Here is a 23,124-nt window from a genome sequence, read left to right as displayed (position 1 = left end):
AACAAAAAAACTAATAAATAAGAACAGCTACATCCTCACATACATCATTTATGATTATTAATGGTTGTTTTAGATTGCATTTAGTTTTGTTATTGCTATCGGGTAAAAACTGTCTCTGAGACGATCAGTTCTTGTTCTGATTGCTCTGTATCTTCTGCCTGAAGGCAGCAGTGTGAACAGAGAATGTCCGGGGTGAGAAGTGTCCTTTGTGATGTGTTGTGCTTTTCTTAGACAGCGGTCGCTGTGCAAGTCCTCCAGTGAGGGGAGAGGGCAGCCAATGATTTTTTGGGCTGTATTCACGACCCTTTGGAGAGCTTTCCTTTGAGCCGTAGTGCTGCTGTTATACCATACGCAGATACAGTAAGTCAGTATGCTCTCTATGGGGCACTTGTAGAAGGACACCACACTCGTAAAGACGAGTTAAACTTCTGTAAGACACAGTAGAAGCGGAGCTAAACAGTTTAGTTTTTCTTATACTGTAAGTTGGGTTTGTGATTTCGCAACTTGTTTGTCCTGTGTGTCTCTGTGTTGCCTTGTGTTGGACTAGTGACCTGATCAATGTGGAGCCCAATGATCCCTGCAGATAATGACTAGCCCACCCTGCAAGGTTAGGCAGGTATAGATGATGGATGGGTGAATTAAGAAGTGAATTAACCACATTTTTAAGACTGAGTCAAACATTACAAATTGAACTACGTTCATTTGTTGTTTACGTTTCCTTAAAAATAATGTGTAATGTCTGCCCCTTCATCCCATATGTCATCAATTTGTTAGCTTTTTTATGCTCAGATATAAAATCCAGCTCCAGTAAAATATTCACAACACAACTCAAAGCTGCTTTTTATGCCTGGTTTTAGTCTGTACTACACTGCCAGCTCTCTTCTGAAGTTACAAATCTCTACATGAAAACCTATTTGGAGCCGTTTACAACCTAACTTGGTGTTTATTTTCCGAAATAAAATGATCGCGCTGAAGAGTAATGTCGCTTTGAAAGGTTAACCTTTAATTAAAAGTAGTCACACATTAAAATTGGGCTCACCTTCTTGTTTGATGCAGAAATAAAAGCAGATGGAAATGCGAAGAGCAAATGTCACCCCGCTTCCTTTTGTAGCCAGTAAGGTAGAAGCTGAAATGTCACCTCAACAGAAATAACCGATGCTGTGACATACTGCTATAACCCTGATTTAAAGAAGTAGTGTTCTGATTAATGCATAGATTTTGTGGTTGGTTGTTGGGCAACAGTAATGATGCACATAAAGCAAGAACAAGGTGTCAAAAATAGAACATAGGAAACATTACTGATTCTTTTTAAAGAAGATGATTATCATAGAGAGATGCAGATTTGAAAAGCAATGCTTCTGATGAATATTTTGCTCATTCTTTTCACTGCCAGCATTTAACATGGCGAGAAATGCCATGTTATCACAGAACACAGCTCAAGAAGCCGTGCACATTGTCTAAAATACACACCTCTGATAATATGGTAGTAAGTCACCACACAGGAAGTCATTTTGCAGTGGGCTGCTCGTCACTCACAGAAAAGTTGAAGCCACTCAAGAGTTGCTGTTCGGTGTACGACAGAAGAAGAAAAACTGCAGACTTTTTTTTTCTGTAGCCGAATACAAACCAAAGAGGCAGAGTTTGCTGGATACCCGCAGACACAGGTGTGCACTTTTGTTCAAGTCTTCAGAAAAGGTAGGTAGACTGAATTTTTATTCCTATTCTTCGAATTGTGTATTTCTGCACAATTATACACTAAAGTAAGGAAAGAGAGGCTTGTCTAAGTTAAAAATGGATGAAAAAGATTGAAGAGATGTGAAACACTTTAAAGATTTCCTACAGAAGTTGAGAATCTCACATATGTGCATCATGATAATTTCATTTTATATGGAAATGTAGATAAATAGCAAAGCAAAATGCAACTATGTTGCATTTAAAGCTTCATAATATAACTATATTAAACCGACGCAAATTGTGATTCATTAAAACAAATCTCTTACTGGTTCAGGATTAAACTAGTCATACTTTGACATTTATATTTGAAAAGGTTTTCCCTTAGATGGGACCAACATCTCCCGAATGGTATTAAAACAATGTAAAAGGAGAATTGTTTTGAAAAAATAAACTATTTGTATTTACATTTTAAGATAGGTATGTTTGTTGGAAATTATTAATGTAATGGAAACCATTTCTACAACTGCTGGCCAGAATTTTGCATTTTTCACTGGTATTTTCATGATTTGTCACAGGCGATGAGCTTCAAATCTTTACATTTGAAAGGCCTCTTGCCATCACCCTAATCTTAAATGGCTTACAGATTTTCTATCAGATTCAAGTTGCTGCACAACTCCAAAACATCATTGTAACTTCCAGTAACCAAGGGGAAGTGCACTAGATTAAAAAAGATTGCCTTAAAACCTAAATCTGCCATGGATTTAAATAAACTTAGGCTTAACTGTAGCTCTCGTAATGCATATACAGATATGTTATACCAAGATAGCATTATTAATATTCCTTCTACCCACAGTGCATCCTTTCTGAATCCCCTTACTATAATTTCTGAGAGACCAAACCTTTATTGGATGTCTGCAGCTGATGCTTTCTTGGTACACAAAGCAAAGCCAGGTCACAAATCCTTGAGAAGTCAGGTTGTTATGATCCAACAGAATCCTCTGCACCCATTCCCACGAGGCCAGAGTTCATTTTCCAGAGTAAGTCCTCATCCTCAGATGCTAACTCCTTCTATTTAATCCCTCCTTCTTTTCATACACCTCATCTCACCCCACTCTCCATGTCTTAGTAAGCTCTGTGAAGAAGCCAGACGGCTCCCACTGAGCGTTGTGCCTCAGTGCCAAATCTGAGACTACCGAGACACAGTTTTCCTTTAGAAATGCGAGCTGGTGTTCTTTACTGTCTGCTGGCATTTTCTTCTTCTTTTTTTTTTTTTGCTAAGTTGTCCTAGCATTTATTTTGGGTTGGTTGTCTTTTTTTAAATTTCTATTTCACTTGTCCACACAGCTAAGTGAATTTAAAACCTGGCAATTGCAGAGAAGGGGAGTTTTAATAATGAGCACATTCTCCTATGTACCACTTACAGAGTTAGAAATTCCAGTAAGAGAAAAATATAAACTATTCGAAAAAGAATGTCCTTCAATCCGACAATACACACGGGTTTAAATCCTACCTGAACACTCGAGGTGCTTTGCTGACAAGACTGACTTTCTTTCAGTATAACTAAACAAAGCTGGGGCCTGTGTCTAAAACTTTAAGACAAAAATTAAAGGTAAAATATTTGTTAGCTATCTTTTGAAAGAGGAACAACAAGAATTGTTTACACTGCTGCTAAGATAATATTAATATGGTGATGAAAATATTATTTATAGTACTTATATTATATTATTTTGATACAACCAAACCAGCTTTATTTGCACAGCATGTTTCATACAAAAATAAAGTGCAGTGCTGTAGAAAAAAATGATTTATTAAAAAGATAATTAATTTGTAAAACAAGACCATTGAAAATGATCAAAACATATAAAACTTATCAAGAATTTTTTACAAGTTATTATTTTTGTGTGAAATTATATAATAGAATTAGAATATAAATTATATAATAATTAAAAGGCAACAGAATGGATTGAACTAAGATATAAGAAAAATATTTCCCAACAGTCAAACTTGTCTAAATTAACAAAAACAAAAAAATGTAGAACCCCTTTTCAGTCAGCTGATCTGCAGTGCACAGCAAAATTTGAGGAAGGGGAAGTCGTGCTTTTCTGTATGCGTCTACCAGTTGGACAAAACTCTGGTTAATTTCTCTGGCATTTCAGGAAAAATCTTTAAGCCATAAGAAACGTATGATAAAACATTGCTGTGCTTTTAAACCATACATTTTCAAAATGGTAGTATCCCCAAATATAGCCAACTGATGCTTAGTTCAAATTAGTTTATTGTGTTTATTTGAGTGATCAATAAATAAGGCATTATAAAACCTGAAAGCCAAATTAGACATTTTTGTTTGCCACCACAATGTAGCTAATTTTAAGGTAAAGACTTTGTTCATTCTTTATAAACAGCCTGTTTCTAAAACAAATCTTAAGGATTTTTATCCACAAATGTTTTAAAGCATAAATATGTGTTTTGTTTCATCAGGGTCAAATAACTTTTTCCTATCTTAAGATTAAATTACTTGACATATCGTACTGAATAAGTAGGCTAGAAAAAACGTTTGCTACTCTGTCAGTCGCTATTCTTCTTCTTTGTGCACAAGACAACGCTTTCTTCTTCAATCTGTGGTGTGTCTGATTACTCTACTAAGTAATGACAAATGTAAGAATATATATTTTCACATGACTGCCAGGTGAAATTAATGCTTAGTGCTGAAATAAACTGTGATGTTTTGAGAAATGATTTGTGACCTTTACTGGGCAGCAACTCTATTTAAGCCTCATTTTGAAATTGCTCTGAATTTACAAGAAAAGCCTCTTTGAACAGATACAAAAGTTGAAATGTGTACGTTTAAAAGGAAAAATCTTTCTGAAGTTAAAAATAACAACAACATCAGAAACTAGGTACATTAGATGGAGTAATGCTCTAAAACAGGGGTGTCGAACTCAATTTCACCAAGGGCCACTTCAGCATATTGGCCACCCTTAACGGGCCACATTGGCGGTATAAATCAGGAATGCCCAAGTGCAGTCCTCCAGACTGCAACTTTTAGATGCGTCCCTGCTAAAACATACCCCACACAAAAAGTTGACTTCCCTCATTAGCAGCAACTCAGTTCTGTAGAGGCCTATGAATGAGTCAATGATCCAGGTGTGTTAGAGAAGGAACGCATGTAAAGTTGCAGAGTGATAGGTCTGGAAAACTAGACTTGGGCAACCCTAGCATAAATGCATGAAAATGCAATGTTAAAAATAAATTAAACAACACCTCATAACTGATTTTATGTATTCAAATTTTAAATATTACATTTGAGTTTGCATGGATGTAAAATTACTGCTCAGTTTAAAAATATGCTCAGTATTTTTAAACTGCTCAGCTAAACTTCGCTGTTTAGCTTGTTAGCTTGTCAATGTTTCAGTTTTATTCGCTGGGAAAATTAATCTTTGTCTGCTTTAAAGATAAGCAGACAAAGAATAAAAACAAGTTTTGATATTAACTCTCAACTTCATTCACAAAACTTTTTCGTTATTTATTACACAACGAACATGTATTTCACATAAGAACCAAACAATTAGGTGATGTTGCCTGTCCTTGAACACAAAGGTGATCCCTCTTCACCCTGTCACCAACTCACACACAACCTCGTTGTGTTGTGTAGATAAACACAAAACACAAGCAAAATCAATAAACTATATGCATATTCCAGTATACTGAGTTTTGGTTTTACATTCATTCTGTTTTAATTTAGTTTGTTCGTGCTTACCAATGTTTTCTGGCCGGATGTCTGGCACCGTTTTCCCCTGGTCAGTTCGTCGATGTCTGGTTTTAGTTCTTGCGCTGAGGAAATCCGCAAAATGGCGTGTAGGTTTTCGTCAGTAATGCGCGATCTGTGCTTGGTCTTGTTTAAATTCATTATTGAAAACATCTGTTCGCACAGATAGGTGCTTCCAAACATGGACAAAAAACACGAGCTGCATGGAGTCGAAGCTGTGGCATCAAATCAGGGGGCAGGAAACGGTAAAAGTCCTCGATTGAAACATCACGGGACTTCGCTCTTTAGCTTGTTAGCTTGTCGATGTTTCAGTTTTATTCGCAGGGAAAATTAATAATCAGCTTGAGGTGACTCTGCTGCACTCTAGTGGCGAGAAGCCGTAATGTTGGCTGGTAAGAATCGGACGGCATTATGGGAGATGTAGTTTGTAGTCAATTCGTGCTCAAAATCTATTTTAAGTCATTCAATGGGGCTGTAAAACGGTGGTGGGGGTAGAGGGCCACATAAAAATGACGTAGCGGGCCACATGTGGCCCGCGGGCCTTGAGTTTGACACATGTGCTCTAAAAAGATCTAAAGGAGAGTGCGGTGAAATTAACATGGGGACATTGCGTCATACTTGAAGGCTTACAAGATCACTTTGTGTGATAAATTTATCTAAAAACCATCAGGATGAAATCTTTAAAAGTTCTACCTTGTGACGTATATAACACCAAGAAAATGTGTGTGAAATTATCTTAACTTATAATTAAACAATAGGTAAATGTGTTATACTTTTAACACGACAAATTATCTAATGAAGCTGTTCAATGTTTGAGTATGAAAAAAAATATTGAAATAAAAAAAAGTTAATTCATACTCCTCCTGATGTGAAGAGCAAAGACTACACCCCCATTGAAAGCAGCAGGGAACCACAACCAGCACAGCGTGCTGCTTCTAAAGACCCCATTCCTCTGCATGTCTGACTGTTGAGGAAGACAAATCCAAGAACAAACTGAGTTGGAAGGACACATTTTTTAGCAGAACACCCAACTAATGATGTTTTTCATTTCTGTTTTTCTCCCTCGTTAGCCACCGAGAGAAGGAGCAGCTATGAGTTCGCTGTGATAATGGTGAGTTATGGTGCTCCAGTAACTCTGGTTCCACATGAATGTTCCCAAGAGGGAAGTTTTGGAGTCAGCTGAAACTTTTTAAAATTATTAATTTTCTGTAAATAAAACACAGAAACCACAGAGATTATTTTTGGTGTTTTCACTGAAAACTACGGCAGCTATCTTGGGGATTTTTGTCTTGTCTGTTGTTTAATTTAAATTTTGCAAACTTGTAGTATGTCCACAGTCGCGTGTTTCTGGCTTCTTTTTATTTGTTTGGAGCTGTGTCCACAATTCTTATTGAAACACTTAGGTTGTGCAATATAAGGGGATGGAGTACTGCAATTCTTTATAATTATGTGTGGAGTACCTGTAATAATGTGTTGCTTCAATGAGCTGAGGAAAGGATAATTTGGATGATCGACAGCAGGTTCTAATGATTTTTGCTGAAAAGGCCCATTGAACATTATCTGTTGTCATAACACAAGCATTAATTTTTATTCCACAAGACTATCCAATTTTTATTGCACATTGTGTCATTGCCATGTATTTAGTAGTGTTGGTCCAAACACCTCAGAAGCGAGCACTCATTTCAATTATGTGAAAATCCATCCATCCGTTCAGTCTCTATGCTCATTTATTCCTTAAAGTTCACAGGGGGCTTCCAGCTGTAGTTGGATGAGAAACAGAGTATACACTGCATAGGTCTAAATTACTGGGCAACATACAGGACAAAGAGCTAGCTTCAAAGGGTAAATTAGAGGGACCAGTTAATCTAACAAGAATTATTTGCATGGTGGGAGGAAGCTGAAGTGAACCCATGCACTCCAAGGGAGAGCATGTAAACTCATTGACAGAAAGAGCGTATGCCAGTACGCAGTACGTGGACCTTCTTGTTGCAAGGCAACCGCACTAACAAATTTGCAATCTCAATATAAAAAAGAAACATTAATATTGTAATTTTAAAAAGAAAAAAAGTTTTCTGTTAGTTTGAAAATCAGATTATGACACGGCCTGAACAAGCGTCTTATCGTGAAGCCCTGGTTTGAGAGTTCTTATTGGTTTATCGTCATCTAGGGTCAGTTTTTATCTCATGGAATGTTTAAATCCCATTGTAAATTAGTCAGAAATATAAAGTGTGCATGAGTTTATTAAAATCATATTTTTTATATATAGAGAGAGACCAGTGTTTGGTATCAACAAATACAGAACATCACAAAACATTTAGAGCCTAAGCTTGTTTATGGATTTCTGTATTTTAATTTATAAAAACACACAATACAATATTAAAAATTACATCATTGGCACATTTCCGATGGCATGGACTTGAAGAGAGTTCTGGACTTGTCTTTTCAAAGCAAGAAATACTCTGGCCTGAAGTAACTTTGTTCTTGTTCTGCTATGTTTTGGTCCTTGTGGCCAATGAAGAGGTTTCTAATGATTGGAAAATTACTTATGCAGCTCAGTTTGCCTGATAGGTTAGAACCCATATATCAGAATGTTCTGATAACGTTTTTATTTAATTCATTTTGATAAAATTCCCATTGCAAGTCGAAAATAACCAAATTGGCAAATAGTTTAGCTATTTCCCCAAGCAATAAAAACAATTATACATTACAGCAGCTTGTGTAGCAGTTGATATGCTTGGCAGCCATTGATTTAAAATTGACTCAGGTGAAGAAGACTGTCCAACGTTCCAAATTATTGTAATATTAGGGAACATTCCGGTTAATATTTTCAGCTCAAAACTTCTAAGACAGGCTTTCTGAAAACAAATTGTACGGACTGAGTGGCGCTGATAATGAGTAACACTTTCATAATAACAAAATGCCATTTATTTAAAAAATTTTGACAATGCAGTTTGAATGTCATGAACAAAAACGTCAGCTGGAGATACACACCAGCACCTCTCCCAACCTCTCTAAGGGACAAGGTTGTACAGAAAATGGATGGATGGATGGAGTTATAAACACCAGAACACTCATTGAAGAGGGGACTTCTTTCATATAAACCAGTTTTATTTAACAGATAACGGTTCAATATTTGCTTCACTGGCAGCAGCAAAAGACACTATGAACAGAAACTAATTAAACTGTGAAACCTCTGGCATTTACAGTGTAAAAATCAAATCTCGGTGCTTCTTTTGCCTCCAACAACGCCACAAAACTCTGACACACGAAGCTCGCAATGTTTGAAAAACTCTAGAATTGCCTCATTTTTATATCCCTCTAGTTATTCCAACATCTCTTCAAAGAGCATGTTTTATATCCCTGGTCAGCATGTTGGAAACTGCATAGGTAAGCTACTGTGCGTTTGGCAAGGTATAATCAAAGCTAATCACTCCATAGAAAGTCATAGGGCTTAGGCTTGCACAAGGTTTTTTGCACTAGAGTACATGGGTTTTGATTCATTACCAGTTATTTTTGTATTAATGTACCCAGCAGGGATCCAACTGGACATTAATTAGAATTAAATGTAAAAACAGATTTTTAATATAAAAAATAAATTAATTTAAAATGAGATTTTGATGTTTGTGTAGCTATTTATCTAAAGGATTAGCAAAAATACCTAATAAAAAAATAATAAACTGAATGGCCATCGTCTAAGTACATGAGGCCAAAATGGTTTATTAGGAACAAACAAAATGACAATTTTGTTCATGCAAATTGGGAAAGGGGTGATAGAGCTGACGATGACACCTGCTTCATAAATAGTCACATCTCTCCTCAGGATATATGCAGTCTCAGGTAATATACTTTACTGAACAAGGTTACTTTTAGTCAGGCTGCTTTGTGAAACGTTTCTGCATCAGACTTTTTCCCTTACCACATCTACTTATAGATTATGCTTTCATGTTATTTTTATCACAAATGTAAGTTAGTTATCTTAACTCATATAACAAAAACTTTAGATTGATAACAAATGTGGTTAATATAAACAAAAAGAAGTAGATATTTTTATTTGTAAAGCAATATCTTAAAGGATGAGTTCTTCATGTGAGAAAGTTTCTTCACACCTAATGTTGTCCACGCCTGGAGAAAGTGTTAAATTTCACACACAAAAAAAGAGAGAAAAATCAATCTTGTCTGATGTGTCAATGTAGTTTTTCATGTAAAAGCACAAAGAATCTCAACTACGACAAACTACTTTGATTATGCTTTCTGGGACCACGGTTGTAGTTGTCATAATCAAATGCATTGGTCCAGCTTTACCATCGTTGTTTAGTCTTAAAGTCTGAGACATAATCTATTTTCTGACTGAAACAATGTGCTCATTATTTAAAATTGTGAAGCATATCCTGCTACCTCTCTGAGGCTGAATGCAAGAGTGAGTCAAAAGCTTAAAAAAGGAAATCCCTGGCGGACAAGCAGATTGTGTTACAACACTTAACAACTTCCTGTGCTTTTCAAGAAGTACAGATTTAGATTTTAAAAAGTAATGGGTCAGAATATTTTACTGTAATAAGAAGAATTTAAGCGTACTAAGACCACAGGCTACCATTTCTGGAAATAAGTGTAGTATAAAGTAGTTGCAATTCTCTGTTTGCAGGATCGCTTCAGAGAAGACCGGAACAGAGCTCAAACATGTGGTGACATTGACGGCAAGATGGAGCCTGAGTATGATGTGGTGGATGACCATGAGGAAGTGCACAATGTGCGCATATTTCCTGCTAGGCCTATAAATGATGAGAGAGAGTATGCAGGTAAGAACAGAGATGCACATTTAGCACCCATTATTTCACTTTCTCTTAAATCTCTCCAAAATACAAGTGTATGTTTGGGGTACTCTCCTTTTTTTGTAACTATGAGTTAGCTTGACTATAAAGTCCATAACTCAGTGGCTCTCCCTGCTTATTAACATGCAGTCCACCTCATATCTTCTCAAATAAAAATGCACAAGTCTGAAGATAAATTCTTGATCTTTCCAGGGAGAGTGAAACTTCAATTTAAGAAAGATGAATGCATTGTCATAGATTTTATTGTTTATATTTGTTGAACAAATCAATGTAAAAAAAACCCCTAAGAGTTAAAAATACAAGTACAAAAATTTTATATAATATTAAATATGCTGATGTCTATTTATAACTAGTAATGAGGCAAACTAAATAAATCAGATACAGTTGAAAGACATTTCCATGCACTATATCAACAGATAAAACACTGTAAGACATTATATTCAACTACACTTTTCATCCGATTACAAAAAGAATTTCCACTTGTTAGAAATGTGCACTAATTTCCTTAGAATTGAGTCGCCTTGTCTTTTAAACTTCATGACTTACATGACATCACATTACAATAGCATGCTGTAATTCTGGCCCATTCCTCCAGACTGACTTAATTTAACTGGGTCAGGTTAGCACATCATCTTTCTCTCAAACACTTTTTCAACTTTGTTCACAAATTTTCCGTGGAACTATAGATCATGGGTTCTTTGATGGACACTTAAAAAGAATTGGCTTACTTACAGTTCTGTTTCTATTTTCTTAGTATGTTTTGGTTCGTTGTCCATTTTGAACATACATATTGCCCAAACTTCCTGTCCTTTAACATCCTGTCTGTTGTCTTGGGATTCTTGAGGATGTCCTTTCTTCATGATCGCGTGTGTTTTGGGAAGTTCACCAATATGGGGAAGGACTCATTTCACTGCGAATAACGCAGCTCACAAGGTCTTTTATTTTTACCTTTGATACAGTTTTTCTCTCAGACACAGGATTTGTCTCCTTCCTGATCAGTTTTTAGACTGAACATTTCCATCCTGTTCATACTTACATCTTAAGGCATCAGGATGAATCAGATGTTTGAAGGTCCACAATTGTCTTTTTCATATCTTGGCAAATTTCTTTTGATTTCCTGATGTCATACAAGAAAATGGTGTGTTTTATGTGTAGCCAAAGAGTACATTAACAGATGTCCCTCATTTCAACTCAAATGTTATGAATGAACCCAACAGAAGCTTGACATGAACATTCACTTGGCTATTAATTATCACACTGTTTGGGGGAACTTGGGAAGCATTGCAGTTTCATTCCCAGAAGATCAGTTAATTCTCTAATATTATAAAAAATAAATAAAATATCTGAATTTCTCACAATTAATCCTCGCACATCCAAAAACCACATCAAACCAACTCACATTCTCTAAGATGCTGACTTCATCTTCCAAAAAATCCATTGTATTATGGGGGAAATTTTCTGCCATACTCACATTACACATGTTTTAAAAGAGCTAATACACATGGCAAGATAAGAAACAGTGTGACAGAAGCTTAAAGTTGTACTTTACACTTTAGCCAAGACTCAGGGGCTGAGTATGCGCTTGTGCATATAATTAGAAAGAGTCTGAAAGAAGATCTTGCAAAAAGAAGTAAAAACAGCTTGGCTAAATGCATGGTGAGACTGGGAGGAGTGTGGCTCTGACTGAGAGCTCATGCTGAGTGAGCATGATCTGCTAGTGGGTCTCCAGGGCCATCGGTTGGCTGAGTCAGACTGCAGGAGATTACAATTATCCAGGAGCCGAGGAGGAGGAAAGAGTAATGGGAACAGACAGGCTTTTCTCTCCTGCCTGGATGTGGCTATCAGCCAGGGGCTTCACAGCTTCATGTTTCCAACCATGTACCCAATGCATCTCTTAAATGTTTACACTTGCAGCAGTCTCTGTCGGCAATCAGAGTGATTTTTTTTATTTCTGTGCAAAACCGGGTATGGCGCTGACCAAGTTACAGGGTTTTGATAAGAACTAAAGTTCAAATAAAACTTCTGCCATTACTAATACAAATATGATAATGATATTTTTATTTGCCTTCAAGACAGGGATATTCAGTGGCCATCATCTGCTCAGAGCCTGTCATCAATCTCTACTGTAAGCCTTGTTTTCACTGCTTGTAAATTACTTCAGTTGCGCCACTTTACTGCTTATAAATGCTCTGTTCTGCTCTTCAATCAATCAGCGTAGACCCCTTCCTAGATGTCCGCCCAGAGAGACCTCTCAATATAAAGGTAAACTAGACAGTCTTATGCTTTGGTAAATATAGAAAATGTTTATTACTTTACATGCTGTGCTTTTTAAAATCCTTTCATGTTACAGCAATAGAATTCATTGTATTTTATTATAACACTTGTTTTTTTAAGTCTGTTTTTAGACCTCCTGAGTCAAAAGTTCATAGATCTCTCAGAAATGTCTTCACCAGCTTTGAACGTCTGTACACAGGAATATTTGCCCCGTGCTTTGATCGAAACCCTTTTTTGTTACTCTGGTTGTACAGTTGAAAATAAAACTACATACGTAAAAGATTTTAAAAAAAATTCTCACTGTCTAAAGTTAAATCAGACTAAACTTCTCTTGTTTTATTTCGGTGAGAATTAACAAAATAATTTCTATTTGCTAAATGCCATAATAATGTGGGAAAGCATATGACAGTTTTTGTTTTATTAATGTCCAAATCAGTAGTTTTCATGCATTTCCTCAGTATGTGGTAGCATTGCCTTTGTATGACTTGGGTCAAACATTTAGGGCTTATTTCCAGAAGTTTCTCACAATAGTTTACTGAAGTTCTTTTCCATTCCTTCAGACAGAACTGGTGTAACTCAGTCAGGTTTGCATGCCGTTTGAGTCACACACCTTTTAAGATCTGCCCACAATTTCTTTATAGGTTTGAGATAAGAGTTTTATAATGGCCGCACCCAAACTATGATGTCGTTGTCTTTAAACACTTTGCAACCACTTAGCCTGCATGTTTAGGGTCATTGTTCATTGGAGGACCAATTTCCGCCTGGGCCTTAATTTCTTGGCTGATGTCTTTTAGATGTTGCTTCAGTATTTCCACATAATTCTGTTTCATCATGACACCATCTGTTTTATGATGTTCACCAGTTCCTAGTTTAACAACCCTGTTCCTACAGCAATTGTTCAAAAACCCTGCATTAATTTCCTTCCAAATTGTAGAAGTAAAACGTAACAAAAAGTGATAAATTCAGAAGGTCAATTTGCAAGGGATTGTACTTGTTTAGTGGCCAGATTTAGTGTTCACATTTTTTTCTTTGGTGCAATTTAGTTATTAGAAAGAAGTCTTACCAATAAAAGCTATACTAAAAGGTAACTTTATAGGATATTTGAGTTCCTGTGGTATTATTGTAAATTCATTCTTAAACTAATTACTATAATTTGTGCTTTAACATCTGATTTTAATTTCTGGTGTTTCTGTTTTTGAACTTCAGTTCCAGTTGTAAATAGAGACATAAAGCCAGGACGGCAAAAAGTTAAAATAGGTAAGACCATTCAATACCTAAAAAAAACATGTCATCACTCTGGTTAATACAGGAAACTCAAATAATCAAAAATAATCACATGGTGCTTTCACAGATAGGAGGCCCCCACCTTTGGAGCCAGAAGAGCAAGTAAACGTCTGTGTAATAAAAATGTTTTCATTGGTGCTTAATGTTTTGATTTGGACTTGTTAAATACATGATTCTTCTTTTTTTTCAAATTTGACAGCATTCTCGCAGGTAATTACATAAATATTTACTTGAAGTCTTCCTCCTTAACTTCAGCTGAGCAGATTTATAAAGACTCTATGCTTTGCAGAAGTTCTTCGCCACACCCACCTTCTGCCTTGGACGTATCCAACAACCTTGCTGGGCTGGCTGTGCATGAAACCTACAGCAGAGAGTAAGTACAGTCCACGATGCCATTACTTGATCAACACCTTACGCCAGTGGTACCCAAAGTCAGTCCTCAAGGGCCAGCATCCTGAATGTTTCAGTTCTCTCGCTGGTGATAGTAACAACCTTTTCAGCATGTCGATGTTATTCTTTGGTCTTCTAATGAGCCATCATTTGATCCAGGTGCGTTAAACCAGTGAGAGAACTAAAGCATGCCGGATGTCAGCACCACTGCCTTATGCAGCTTGATACTGATTTTAAAGCACAGCAATGTCGCCATCTGCTGGTTGGTAAAATCTCAGCTAATGTGGAATAATACTTTCTTTTGATGTCTTGTGCTCTTTTGGTTTCAGTAGACAAATGAGAAACACTGAAAAAGTAAGTGCACCCTACTTTATTTTTTATAATCATAGCCAGTTTTCCCATAGGTTTCTCTATTACTGGGCAATAGTCATGAGCCAGCCCTCTTTTATCAGAAGTTTACTTTCAAAGAACCAGACTTCTAATTTTTCAAACTGACTAACATATGATTTTCTTTTGTTGCTTTGTTTAGGTTTTTTACATTGGCAAACAATGTATTTATTTATTTGTCGGTGATTTTTATTTTTATATTTATTGTTATTTTTTTGCTTTAATTATTTTTAGATCCATATCAAGAAGGTTAAGAGTAAAAATAAATTCAGTTAAGGTTTTTAAGTAATTTACTAAGTGTTAACAAATTACTTAGAAACAGTTGAGTTACTCTAAAAAAGTAATAAGAAATCCTCCAACATTCAAGGCAAATAAATAAAATGTTCCTCAGATAAATGAAAGGGCCATTGATAAAAGAAATATGTAAAAAAATAAACTCAGAGATAAATTAAGACTTCACTTTAATCTCCATCATTTGTTTTCTATTTCTTTTATTTTCCCAGGCAGACTTCAGATCACATGCCAGAAGTAAGGCTTAAAAATAATCTGACAATCATGAATGCAGCATTTGGGTTGTTGTAATTATCCTAAACATCCTTTTAGGTCCGCAGTCTACTAAAGATGGTTCAGGCATACTGAGCCATCAACGACATTCTTTGGATTTGGAGACTCATGACTTAGAAAATAGGTGGGACTTTATAAATTATCAGATTCATTACTAAAAGTGATGCTGAATGTAATTTCTAATTAGCTTTATGTTTCTCTTCAGGTCACATCAACATGTAGGTCAGTATCTATGTTAGAAATCATCTTAATCATTATTAAAAATTGGCTAAATAAGTTACATCTATTGAAAGAAGGGATGGAGTCCAGACGTCATCACCATGAGTGGCCTCAAACCAAAGAAGACATTGATCAAAATGATTTTGTTCCAATGGACAAGCCTAACGTAAGCTGTCCTGTACATACATTTTATACTCAGAATTTGTCCTACATTTAATAACAACAGCTGACAACTGAAGTATGAGCTCATTTGTTATTGCAGACCTACTGTGAGGAAGACTGGTATATTGGACATTGTAATCGCACAGATGCTGAGCACGCCTTACACCTGGTGAACAAGGTATCTCAATATATCAATACGTAAGAATATTCATGGCCCTATTATATTTTAGTACATTTTGTCACGCTACAACCACAAACTTAGTGCATTTTATTGGGAATTTATGTGAGCATTTTTATTTAAGCATCAGATGTATGGTCTATAGAAAGGTTTACAAATAAAACTCTGCAAAGTGTGATGAACATTTGTATTCAATCAATAAATACAATTTATCAATTAAGTGACTTCTGGAAGCAATTTCTATCGGATTTTATTTAGGGGAATCAAAGCAAAAGTGGCTGAATGCAAATGCACACCACATTATTTAGATTATTATTTGTGGAAAATTTAGAAAGTCCTTTTTCATTTACCTTATACTTTATAATTGCACACTACTATATGTTGGTTGATCATATAAAATTACAATAAAATACATTGAAGGTTGTAACACAGCGTGTGCGTGTGTCACTGTGCTGTTAAATGTTGCTCTTACACGTTGATTGTGACTTTACAAGATATAAGAAATCACAGTCAAAAAGCTAACAGCTAACTTTTTATATATATAAAAATATACATTCTCCAGAAACCTAAGAGGAACACATTCCACAAACAGCAGGGTAAAAGAAAAACAAAACTTTAACTGTGTTTTCGATTAAATGTTTTTAAACATGAACTTATTTTCTTATTTTACTAACTCTGATAACAGGATGGGGCATATTTAGTTCGAGACTGCTCCAATAACACCAACAGTGAACCCTTGGTATTGGTCGTGTATCATGAGAAGAAAGTCTATAATGTAAAAATCCGGTTTATTGGGTCCCTCAGGAAGTACGCACTTGGAACAGGCCAACGATCAAATGATGTAAGTATAATAATTCAGAAAATAATATCTAGACATTGTACTCATGAAAGCCTTAAATTTATTGTAACTCACATCCTGTTTTTCTCTAGATGTTTGACTCCGTAGCAGGAATCATCAAATTCCATTCCATTTTTCCAATAACACTCGTCAGCGGGAGAAACACAGCAAGCAGCAAATGCCCAGAGAACTGTGTGCTGACATGTCCAATAACCAAAAGTGATGTTCTACAGCTACTACAGTAACGTCTGCATCTTCCAGCCAAGAAAATGCTTTCATCTCAAGCTATTTCCCACAATACTTTTAAATTTCTGAGAAAAATATTGCACATAGCTTTTGTTCAGGTGGAGTGCTGGGACCTGATTATCTTCGGTTGCACAATTTATGTCTATTGTTAATTATGATGACATTGAAGTTGGTATATGATTTGTTGCTAATAATGATAATAAAAATTATTCTTATTCATTTGCCTCCAATTTTTATGTAAAGTTTGCCAAGATTGAAGTTGGAAAAATAACCAGGAAGGCACCCTGTATTCAGAATTTCAGGGAAAGACTGTGTTTGCTCTAATCTGGAACTCAAAATCCAAAATGGCTGTCAAGCACTTGAAATCCTGTGATAGCTGCAGTAACAAGCAAGTTATTTGCACTTCAGGCAATTTTAATTTCAATAAATATTCAAGCACATGCACAAACCTAATATAAAACAAGTTTTATTAGTGTTTAAATGCATAAATATAAAGAACTACATTGTCCGGCTAACAATGTGTTCAGTGAAGGCAACACTTTCAACTTCTACCTAGAACATGATTGCGTATTAACGTGTCACAAGATTCAGTTTCCCACTTTACAGGTCAGTGGATCTTGCTTTTGGTTCAGTCGTCGGGTTTCATTTCTAATAAAGGAATGTTGAAGTAATGTTCCTGTGCACTTCTACTTTTTGCTAACTGCAATCAAGACCTCCCACAGTTGAGGGACCTTGCACAAGATGTCAGAAGAAAATTCAGAGAGTTGACCTAGGCATGTTTTCAAAGGTTTTTGAGAAGCTGGAATCTTTCTAGATTTACATTTTCACAACCATATTTTGACATCATCCGCACTTATCACCACACCCATGTAAATTAAAAGGGATTACATTTATATTTTAAAGTTATGTTATTTTCCTAGAGTAAGTAAAAGCCATTAAGTGCATCGATGAACACTGATTCACCAGTCTATGCAAGCTTTCTGTACATCATTAACTGTGATATTTCTAGAGCTCAGGCCTGGTGTTTGCAAACAGAGTAGTGTGTTGGAGGGGGCAAACAGTGTTAATTAAAAGCTGATGTAACACATTTTTGTACAGGAAAACAGAACATCTCAGTTATTAATATATTTCTCATGTTTTTATTAGAAAAGATGGAGTTACACAACTGTTATAAAAGGATGAAACACAATAATAATGAACACTGAGCATGTATGAAAACCAAAAACACATTTGGACTACATGATGATTAACTCTAGCACAAATGAGAAGCAATGTAAAGGCAAGGTCAAATGTTTCTGACTCTGAAATAATTTATAACAGTGACTGCACAGCAGCTTCAGATACTGCAGCGTAAGGAGGGATATGAGGTGGTGGCCATTCTCTATTTAGTATGAACACCATTATTTGATTTTACATACATATAGGGTCTATATATTCAAATCTATTTACACAAACATGACCAACATAACCAAAAAATAAAAACAAAGAAAAGAAATAGAAAACATCCATAAATATCGTCCGTGGGCAACCAAAAACTATGAATGTAATCATTGGTCTAGCACCTTGTAGGACAGGATTATATAACAAACAGGTGTCATAGTGCTGCCATAAGAAGCAATACAGTCTGAAAATGATCTGGTCAAAAGATTATGCAAGTTAAAATGTTGAGAAAATATATACAACAGGTTTGGAATACTCAAGAATAATTACATTTATCATCAAGACAGAAAAAGCTTTTTAAAAAATAAACATGTGGGTCTATTTATTCCTCATACAGTTTCTCTGTCATACTTTACATCTTTTGCTTGAGATAAGATGGGAAACTTAAAACAGTAAGGGATTTGTTTAGTTCATGTCCACAAAAATCAAGAGCCTTTATGGTAATTCACACATGGTAAGATAAAGTAATGCACTATAATCGAGACTTTTAACCTGGTAGTTTAGAGGAAAAAATCCAGCCATTCATTTCCTTTTCTACCACATCTACCTCCATCCTAACTAGTGTTAAGTCTAAATTATTACTTTCCCCTAAAGTCACGAAGGCCTTCAATCACCTCATGTCATCTGGCGACGCCCAAAATGCTACCATCAATGAATGGATGACAGAGTAGTAAACACTTAAGTTATAAAACACAACTATTACACTTCTTGTCACACTTCTCGTACGTTTAAGAGTACTTCTTAAACGCTTCCACCTGTAACACCCAGTGATGATTAACTTAACCAAACAAGCATCAAAACAAACATACAAAGGAGTCTATGTCTAAATTTTACTTTTCACACCTTACAGCAGTGCTCTCATTTAGGCTTTTCATTTGATGAACTCGCCAGTGACCTATGACCTTTTGAAAAGCACAGAATATTTCCCAAACACACAAATTATCATGGAGTGCCTGAACTGTGAAAACATGTCACCTTTGGCATGTTAAAATGTTAACTTTTTGGACAAAATTCACAGACTCTAATGGTAGCAATTTCAAACATCATCAATGAAAAAAAACGTTGTTCAGATATATTTATAGCTTCTCTGTTGATTTGAATATTTGGATTCAGGTTGTTTTGTATTTTACCAATGCTGAATAACAAACATGTGAATATTCCACAATATTCTGTGTGAAAGGTAACATGAACTCCTGTAATTCAACCATTTTCATGTTACTGCATGTCTGCGTCAGATGAACGTCACTGATAAAAACTGGTTTTAAATAAAATACATTTAATAACACTTCAAACGGATTTTCGGGTTTCTTGAACAGCATTTAGAACTCTGTATTAATTGATGGAGTCTACAGTGGCACACAGTCCAATTCCTGGGCATAAAAGCATCAACTTGCATTGCACTTGAATATTCAGAATAACACAATTTACAACATCGATGTCCATATGTTTTGCGTTAAGAAAATAACCGCCTTAATATTTTGTGAGACTTCAAAGATAACACTACTTTTATAATAAATGTACACTCCTGTCCGCAGATGGAACACTACATTCAGGGAAAGTCTCTAACAGTACATCCCATCACTTCATAGCTGTGTCCGATCCCTTTGCTTAGCCTCATTTTTAAAATTTGGCACTTTGGAGTCGCTTCAGAGTCTCCCATGTCTGAAAAAGAGTCCGTCCTTGTTCTCTGCACACAAGCCCGGGGCTTCGGATGATTAAGCACCACCACCGGCTGGTTCGGACCTGGCCGCTTGACCAGCTGGTCCTCCTTCAGCGGCATGGGGTAGATAACTGTACAGTCATCGAGGCTGCCTGCCGGTAGCTGAGGTTTGTCTCTGGATATTCGAACCTTAAGTCCTTTCTTGCTTTTTTTCCAGATGCCAACCTGAACCCGTTTAAGAGAGATGGTCAAGAACCTGGAGGATTCGGCCTCCTTGCCTTTCCCTACTTGCTGTACTTTATCCACAGAGTTTGCTTTCTCCACAGGTGAAGCAGGCTTTGGATCTTCACATATGGAAGGCGTTAAATCAGGACTGTGGCTGCTTTTGTTAGTGTCTCCTATCTTTGCTCCATTTTCTTCCTTCTTGATGTGAATGTTGCTTTGTGTCAATGCTGGTGGCTGCAGGTTAACCTCCTTTTTTACTGTCACACACTCAGTTGACTTCTCTGTGAGTAACACATCACAGGTGAAGACCCCGTTTTTTTCAGCCTGCTGGACGCACCGGCCTGACGCTGGCGCCTTAAGCTTTTCATCTGTGTCGTTTCTGATCTGATCTTGACTTTTGCTCTGTTTTTTATGCATCACTATTCCTCTCAGAGCCATTACCAGAGGTTCAATTGGACCTTGGCTTTCCTCTGGCTGCTCGCTTAACGAAAACACAGAGGAGATGACTGGGAACCTCTGAGGCTCTAAGACATCTGCATCTTTTGCTATGTTTTTAGATCCAACGTCCTGGATACAGGTCGATATTGTAGGGGTTGTGTGATTAGATAGGACCGGGATGTTTATTGATAAATTTTTCATCAGACTGCTTTTTATTGGAAAAGTTTGATTTGCAAGATTGTCTTTATTGACTAGAACAGCAGGAGATCTCACTTTGATGGCCTGAGGAACATGAGATCTTAAAGACTTTGAAGCTGGTGTGCTTTGCTGATCCAAGCACACGACATCTATGTCTTCTTTAGAAGCAGAGTTGCTCTTGAGGCGGACTTCCCTAGCTCCCAGCTTCACAGGTGCTGACACTTCTTGAACATTATTTGTGTCAGACAACCTCCTGGGTGGAATGCTCTTAGAGAGATCCACAGTTGCATTATTCCTCTCATCCACAATCCTCTGAGAAACTTTAGCTGCCACAGTGACAGGATGCAGGCCAGCATTCAACCTGATAGGACCTCTACCAGACATGACGCCTGAAGACGAGGAGACGTGGTCTACAGGTGCCGCCTGCGTAACTCTAATCCCAGTATTTACTTCCCGCACAGGAGTGAGAATGGTTTTGGAAACTTTGTTTGGGATGACCGCGTCACACTCCAGGTTGATAATTTCCGTCGAAGGCCTCTTCAGCACAACCTTCTCTTTAGTTACCACATTCGTTGGATTGTTCGGAGGGTTCACGCCGACGTTTGCCATTGTTTTTGTTTCGCTTTGCTTCCTGCTGCCTGTGCACATGCTAGCGCTTACTGACCTCATTGTGTTTGGGTGAAGTAGTGTGGACGACAACTGCTTCTCCGGACCAGGTTCTTGGAGAGTTGCGGGTTTTGTGTTCTTTATCACAGACTCATTTTCTTGTTGTGAGATGAGCCGCAGTTTCAGTTCCTTAGTCCCATTAACAGTTTTCACCTCAACAAGTTCCACCAAGCAGCCAGCGGGAATGTTCACCTCCTCTGGTAGAGACACTGTAAGGGCCCTGTTGGGCTGAATGAGTCCATTTAAATGAGGCAAGCGTTCTGTGTTGTTATTAGTGGTGTTGGTTAAGTTTGTGTCCAGTGTTTTCCCCAATTTGACAGCAGGTGCAGTTGGGGTCGGCACAGCCACCCGGATGACAGGTCGAGGAGGAAGCGGCAGCAGTGAATCAGCAGTGGGCGCACTTCTTAAGGCACTGGAGACAGCAACGGGCGGAGCTTTTGTCATGCCAGACTTAGCAGGTCCTTGATTTATGCTGTTACTATGCAAACGGTCAATGTGCTTTATCATACACCTCTTCCTCATGTAGCCCTGTCCACAGTGGAGACATTTGAATGGATACTTTGACGTGTGCTGCTTCAAGTGCTCGTTCAGCTCCGCCTCACTGAAGGACATGGCATTGCAATAAAAACAGTAAAACCTCGTCCCGTGCTCGATCATGTGCGTCTTGAACACCACAGGGTCTGTGGCTGTAAATCCACATTTCTCACAGTACATCACATTTGAGGTGCCCAAAAGACGCTCTAGCGCCATGTTTGGATGGACACCATTCACAGATGACGGTATGCTTTGATAGGTCACAGGTTTCATGGTGGACTCCACTGGTCATTTGGTCTCGCCGATAACAACTGAAGTTCTTCACTCCATAAAGTTGATTGATGTTCACCTGACATCCAGGGTTTGGTCCACAGGAAGGTTCACACTGCTGCAGTCATGTAGAAATGAATGAGGAGTCCCTGCCTGTATGGAGCAGATGAAAAGAGAGAGCTTGAACACTTCCAGCACTCAGTGAACCTTACAGACACGACAGCCTCTTTGAAGAGGAGGCCCATGAAGCCCCTCCCCCTCACATACAGCTATTGCAGCATTTTCTGCAGCTATTTATCCACAAAATTATAAATCATTACATCCTTACGGTAATCGGGAAGTTAATCAGACTGAAAGCATGTATTTCTATTAGCATTCTCTATCTGCAGCCAGGAGCTAGCCTGCTTTGAACGTAAGGAAAAGGCCCTCCCTGTCAAACAGGAGCTTCTCCCGGACGACGCTCCGATTTCCCAATGTTTACGTTTTCAAATGAGTCAGGTCTCTAGCATGCATCTAATTTGACTGTAGTGAAACAGTTTATGGTCCGTCACATAGTTTTAGAGATCGTAAAAGCAGTGAAAATACCTTCGATCGGGGTGATTTTAACGCATCAGCAAATGGATCCCCCCCCGGAGTTAGCTTGTCTTTAGCTGTCTAAAGCTAGCAATTGGATACAACTCCGGAAATAATTTTGTCTTCTTTTCAAATTAAGAGCATGAAACGTTAACTTTATATTTGAAGTTTTTGTCTCAGAAGTGGGAAGCGTTTTTTTTTATTATTATTGTACTCAGGTACTCAGGTAGTGCTACATTTTCAATCAAGTAAATGTACAAAGTAAGTAAATAAAAGTAAAACAATATTTTATTTTACGAGATTTAATAACTA

At 37.1% G+C, this 23,124-nt stretch overlaps 2 protein-coding genes across 8 annotated transcripts; one reads left to right on the top strand and one right to left on the bottom strand.

Moving 5' to 3' along the window:
• Positions 1 to 1,529: 1,529 nt before the first annotated feature.
• clnk (cytokine dependent hematopoietic cell linker) lies at positions 1,530 to 17,027 on the top strand. 7 transcript variants are annotated; one of them, XM_028009081.1, is made up of 18 exons: positions 1,530 to 1,695; positions 2,528 to 2,711; positions 6,511 to 6,551; positions 10,080 to 10,233; positions 12,339 to 12,391; positions 12,480 to 12,528; positions 13,747 to 13,797; positions 13,892 to 13,938; positions 14,024 to 14,034; positions 14,114 to 14,197; positions 14,544 to 14,568; positions 15,105 to 15,129; positions 15,205 to 15,289; positions 15,371 to 15,387; positions 15,459 to 15,550; positions 15,647 to 15,724; positions 16,410 to 16,565; positions 16,655 to 17,027. In XM_028009081.1, the coding sequence occupies exons 3-18, from the start codon at positions 6,549 to 6,551 to the stop codon at positions 16,805 to 16,807; spliced, it is 1,083 nt and encodes a 360-aa protein (XP_027864882.1). In that variant the 5' UTR covers positions 1,530 to 1,695; positions 2,528 to 2,711; positions 6,511 to 6,548; the 3' UTR covers positions 16,808 to 17,027. The 7 variants fall into 7 exon arrangements, with proteins under 7 accessions (XP_027864882.1, XP_027864884.1, XP_027864886.1 ...); XM_028009083.1 differs by lacking the exon at positions 2,528 to 2,711 and having other exon boundaries at positions 14,547 to 14,568; XM_028009085.1 differs by lacking the exon at positions 2,528 to 2,711 and having other exon boundaries at positions 1,531 to 1,695; positions 13,892 to 13,926; positions 14,547 to 14,568.
• An 893-nt stretch (positions 17,028 to 17,920) lies between these two features.
• Positions 17,921 to 22,931, bottom strand: znf518b (zinc finger protein 518B). The gene is made up of 2 exons (XM_028009079.1): positions 22,825 to 22,931; positions 17,921 to 22,392 (listed from the first exon to the last, which is right to left on the bottom strand). The coding sequence occupies exon 2, from the start codon at positions 22,240 to 22,242 to the stop codon at positions 19,798 to 19,800; it is 2,445 nt and encodes an 814-aa protein (XP_027864880.1). The 5' UTR covers positions 22,243 to 22,392; positions 22,825 to 22,931; the 3' UTR covers positions 17,921 to 19,797.
• Positions 22,932 to 23,124: the final 193 nt, after the last annotated feature.

Source organism: Xiphophorus couchianus, chromosome 23 (genome assembly GCF_001444195.1).
Source record: "Xiphophorus couchianus chromosome 23, X_couchianus-1.0, whole genome shotgun sequence".
NCBI classification, from domain to species: domain Eukaryota; kingdom Metazoa; phylum Chordata; class Actinopteri; order Cyprinodontiformes; family Poeciliidae; genus Xiphophorus; species Xiphophorus couchianus.
Note: the sequence above shows the minus strand (reverse complement) of the source record. Positions and strands in the feature narration are given on the sequence as shown.

Coding starts and splice junctions, on each gene's coding strand:
- znf518b (XM_028009079.1), bottom strand. CDS start 22,242: ATGAAACCTGTGACCTATCAAAGCATACCGTCATCTGTGAATGGTGTC.
- clnk (XM_028009081.1), top strand. Junction 12,529..13,746: donor AGAGACCTCTCAATATAAAG/GTAAACTAGACA, acceptor TTTGAACTTCAG/TTCCAGTTGTAAATAGAGAC. Junction 15,725..16,409: donor CCTTACACCTGGTGAACAAG/GTATCTCAATAT, acceptor CTCTGATAACAG/GATGGGGCATATTTAGTTCG.